The sequence below is a fragment of the Chelonia mydas genome, chromosome 8, assembly GCF_015237465.2.
Source record: "Chelonia mydas isolate rCheMyd1 chromosome 8, rCheMyd1.pri.v2, whole genome shotgun sequence".
NCBI classification, from domain to species: domain Eukaryota; kingdom Metazoa; phylum Chordata; order Testudines; family Cheloniidae; genus Chelonia; species Chelonia mydas.
Genome location: NC_057854.1, coordinates 65,233,375 through 65,237,892, shown reverse-complemented (window position 1 = coordinate 65,237,892; position 4,518 = coordinate 65,233,375). Strand labels below are relative to the sequence as shown.

The following is a 4,518-nucleotide window of genomic DNA, read 5'->3' as shown; positions in this document are numbered from 1 at the left end:
GGGCCAGAGGGGCGTGGCTCTCAGACAAAAGCGCGGCTTCGGCGGATCACGGGGCGGACTTCGAGGGGGATAGGATGGCATAGATGAAGCGTAAACGGGATGCGGATTGCGTAGAAGTGACGTCAGGGGGAGGTGGAGTTTGGGGGCAAGATGGCGCCTGCAGCGGTGGGGGCCGTGTTCGGGGAGCGGGGCCTCAGGAGCCTGGTGTGGCAGAGTAAGTCCGGGGCACCCATGTTCCCTTCCCGTCCCTACGGGCCCCCGCTGCTCCCTCCCTCTCCCTAGGGAAAGGCTGACACGGCTCCGGCGCCGAGTTAGCGAGTCCCGACCCTGGGGCACCAGCAGCTGCCTTGCGGCTGCGCCGCGCCTGGCTGCCCCAGTGAGGGGAGCCCGGGCTGCGGTCCTGCCCTCGCTGCTTTAGGGGCCTTCCTCCGTGTGTCCCCCAGCCCGGTGGGTCACTGCGTTCCGCCTCTGCGGTCCCGGAGCCCGCGGCCTGCTGGGCGCCGCCGAGAGGGTGCGGAGCGGCAGGGTCAAGGGCTGGTTGCTGCGGCGGCATGGACCGTGCCTCACTGAATGGGAGACAGCCGCCGGCTGCACCGGCCCTGAGCTGCTGCCTCTGCCTAGTGATTTGGAGGCTGTGTAACGGCCTGCCGCGGAGCCGCGCGCTTGTTCGTGAGCGCCGGGAAGGGTCCCCGGTCAGTGAAGGCACGGGGCCTGTTAGAAATGTGTTGCGGAAGCGCAGTATAGACTGATGTTGAAAAATGTGTTTTTGCTCCATGGGGTCCTGTCTTCACTGGCCTGGGAAATCCTGTTGGTCTCATTATAACTTACGCCCTTACAGAAGTGCTACAGCTGCTGGGAAGTAGCACTGACTTATTACGCTGACAATAGGTCTTCATTCTTAAGTTTTTGTCTATGCTCCAGTTTGCACCAATTTAATTAGTTTAACCTTTGTCTTGATCATTATTTTTCATGGGAACGTTATAAGGGAATACTTCTGTTACAAAAACTGCAGCATTGACACTGTTCAAAGCACAGCAGTTTCTAATCTCCCCCCTATGATCAGTGGTGACAACAGTTGTCATGGTGTTGACAGGGCTCATCAAGTGGAGTACCCATTGCAGGAAAAATGTGATAATGACAAATGTTGAAGTTAGTTGGCACTGTGCACTCTAGCTGAACAGTCATCTTCTTCAGTGGGTTTTGAGGGAAATGGGAGGTTGCCAAGCTCTGGACAGAGGACACCCACTGTCAAATGCAGCAGTTTTTATAGTATGGAGCCAAGGTCCCTGAAAGGGGATTTGCATCATATTTCAAGATAATCGTCAATTTTCACTGAACATATTCAAGTAAATGTTGCTCTTCAAGGATTTCCACAGACTCATTTTTTGCTTATTCTCAAATGTTAATTACAGAGTATTTCATTTTATTTTTAATTGTTGTTAAATTACCACAAGGAACATAGAGTTAGCACTGTTTATTATTAACTGCATATGTGAGCAGAAGTGTAGTGTTCTTAGCACACTTACTTTTGTCAGAAAATTGCTGTTTAAAACACCTTGTACTACTTTTCATATGGGTGTAGTGAACATTTGTCTTCTGGCAACTTGATATTAGTAACACAATGTATTTGGGAAAGTAGAAGTCCAATCAGAAAATTTATTAAAAAAATTTTTAGCAGCTAAAGATTTTGCTGTATATGATCGTACAAATGGATGTGCATTTCAGAAAATGTGAATAAAATGAGGGGGACAAAGCATTTATTACCAATGGTTATTGTCAAATTTGGCAGCACTGGGAGAGTTGCTATCACAGAAGTATGTAGAGATTGAAAATTTAGTCTGTCATCCAGAACTTGAAAGAGTTACTTGTTTTTTCTTCACTGGTGACTGGAAAGTTTTCCTGGAAAATGCAAGGGAATTAAGCCATTTCTGCCGAATGTAAACTTTCCTTTGGTATTGCAAGATGGCAGCTGAGTTTCTAGCCTGTACGGTTGTGAAAGTAACCGTACCTATATATACCCATGTAGTGTGGCATTCCTGAATCTTTCTTCAGTGCTCCCTGTAGATTTTCCAAAGCAGCAAAAAAGTTAAAATATCAAGAGACTGAACACTTCTGCTGCTATTCTGAGTCCTCTGAGTATCAGTGAAAATAGCAAAAATCCTCTGTCATTCTGAGCAGCAGTAGAGGCAGGTGGTACTGTTGCTGTCCAAGCAAAGGACTCTTCCCACCCTGAGAAAATGAGGCTGTATATAGTAGATATGTCCCCTTCAGGAGCCAGAGTGCTAGTGGAAAGGTAAAATATCAGAAAATCTGTCTTGTGTGGGAGATGGAGAGGGTATTGGAGGACCCCCAAACAGAAAAATAAGGCTTTGAAGCTGTCAGAAGGACTTTCTTCCCTTCCTTCCCGTAACAGGCAGGAAGTATTAGAATTGGGTAGTGAGGAAGAGTTCCACCATTCCAGAGAAGTGTAGTAGTGGGAGCTTCATATTTATCAGACATGTAGTAGTTACAGGTTGGTATAAAAAAAATGGAGCCCTGACAATGATCCAGGGGCAACACTCTTTCCCCCTCCGGGGAAAAAGTACAACACCTTTTTTTTTAAGGAAAAGGGGAACCTGAGCTTCTTTACAGTTAACTATCTGCAGGACTTTATAGTAAATTCTCCAACATGTGCTCTCTCCCAACGTACAGTTTTCTCACTGAGGCCTTCTCTACGCTACTCAGTTTTGTTTGCAAAAGTTGCCTTTCGCTGACAAAAATGGGGAGCTGTACAGACTACAAAGCAGGGGTGGGCAAACTACGGGCCATGTCTGGCCTGTCAGACCTTTTAATCTGGCCCTTGAGCTCCCACTGGGGAGCAGGGTTGGGGGGCTTGGCCCGCTCTGGCACTCCAGCCGGGGAGCGGGGTAGGGGGCTTGCCCTGCTCCGTGCCTGCAGTGGCTCCTAGAAGTAGCGGTATGTCTTCCTCCAGCTCCTAGGCATGGGGCAGCCCGTGGGCTCCGCATGCTGCCCCTGCCCCAAGTGGTTGCTTTGCAGCTCCCATTGGCCGGGAACCGTGACCAATGGGAGCTGCAGGGGCAGTGCCTGCGGATGGGGCAGTGCGCAGAGCTGCCTGGCTGACACCGCACCTCCGCGCAGGAGCTGGAGGGGGGACATGCCACTACTTCTGGAAGCTGCCTGAGGTAAGCGCCACTTGGAGCGTGCACCCCTGACCTCCTCCCATGCCTCAACCTCTTGCTGCAGCCCTGATTCCCCCTCCCACCCTACGAACCCCTCAGTCCCAGCCTGGAGCACCCTCCTGCACCCCAAACCCCTCATCCCCAGAGCCAACACCCCCAGCCGGAGGTCTCACCCCCTCCAACACCCCAACCCCCAATTTTGTGAGTATTCATGGCCCGCCATACAATTTCCATATCCAGATGAGGCCATCAGACCAAAAAGTTTGCCTAGACCTGCTATTAAGCTACTTTTTGGCAGTAAAACCCTGCTCTTTTACTGGCAAAATAGAACCACCTCAACAAGAGGCATAAAGCTTTTTGCTGCGTAGTTAAAGCCACAAAGCATCAGTGCAGATGCTGCCATTCGTTATGTCGACATAACTGGCTTCCTCTGGTATCGCACAATACCTGCTGTGACTGCTCTGCTCACTGTTTTGAACTGGGCTGCCCTACAGGCATATGCCCTTCCTCTTTCAAAGCTCTGGGAAATTCAGACAGCTGAGCATGCCTTCTGCTCCGGCAAATCGTTACAGTGGAATCTTTCTGTTCTCCCTTGCTCTAGGAACACCATGGCAGGCAGACTGCTGGTGGGGGGTGGAACTGCTGTGTTGTGCTGTGGGGACTGTGTCACACACCAATGGCCCCCTCCCTCAGGGGATCCCCTGGGAGAGGCAGATCAGCATTGTATATTGCTAATGCTGTTGAAAGCTTCGCAAGGCATTTTGGGAAGGGTCAAAGGTGAGAGTGTGGAGTGGAAGATTCCTTTGCAGGCTGTGAAAAGCCAAAGAGGGTGGGAGGAAGAGAGCAGAGAATGGGTTAACTCAATACTTCAGCTAGCTCAGTCCGAAGATAAGATGCTGGCCCCAGTCCAAGGTCACGGAGCCTGATGAGAAGTCTGTAGCTGTATTCATATCTTAACCAACCCTGGCCAGCTGTGAAAAAAGGAGAACTAAGCTGAGCAGGACTACAGAGATTGCAAAAAGGAATAAGATGGCAAAGGCCAGCCGGGGGGGGACAAAGTTTGGTGTCCCTGGAGCCGGTGTGTTTTGGGAAAGCTGAGTAGGCCACAGAGACCCAGTTTGGACTGGTACAAAGAGCACGGGGAAAAGAGGTCGCTGAACGAAACGCCCCCAAAAGAACCCAGGACTTAAAAACCCTTCTGAGAGCCGAAGCAAGTTGGAGATCAACAGCGGACCCTGAACGACCCGTGCACGGGACAAGAACTCCCATCCACTCCTCCCCCTCTTCTTCTTACATTACACTGAGGCTTGGCCAGCCTTAGGTAGTGCGGGTGTGAGTA

The 4,518-nt window shown here is 50.6% G+C and overlaps 1 protein-coding gene across 2 annotated transcripts in view; it reads left to right on the top strand.

Annotated features, from left to right (window-relative positions):
* The first annotated feature begins 12 nt into the window (after window positions 1–12).
* STXBP3 (syntaxin binding protein 3) overlaps window positions 13–4,518 on the top strand; it is a 46,137-nt gene continuing 41,631 nt past the window's right edge. Inside the window, exon 1 of one of the 2 annotated variants that reach the window (XM_007055224.4) lies at window positions 13–214. In XM_007055224.4, coding sequence (XP_007055286.2) covers window positions 151–214 — 64 coding nt within the window. In that variant the 5' untranslated portion in view covers window positions 13–150. The remainder of the gene's footprint in view (window positions 215–4,518) is intronic. The other variant, XM_037906412.2, reaches the window with a different exon arrangement.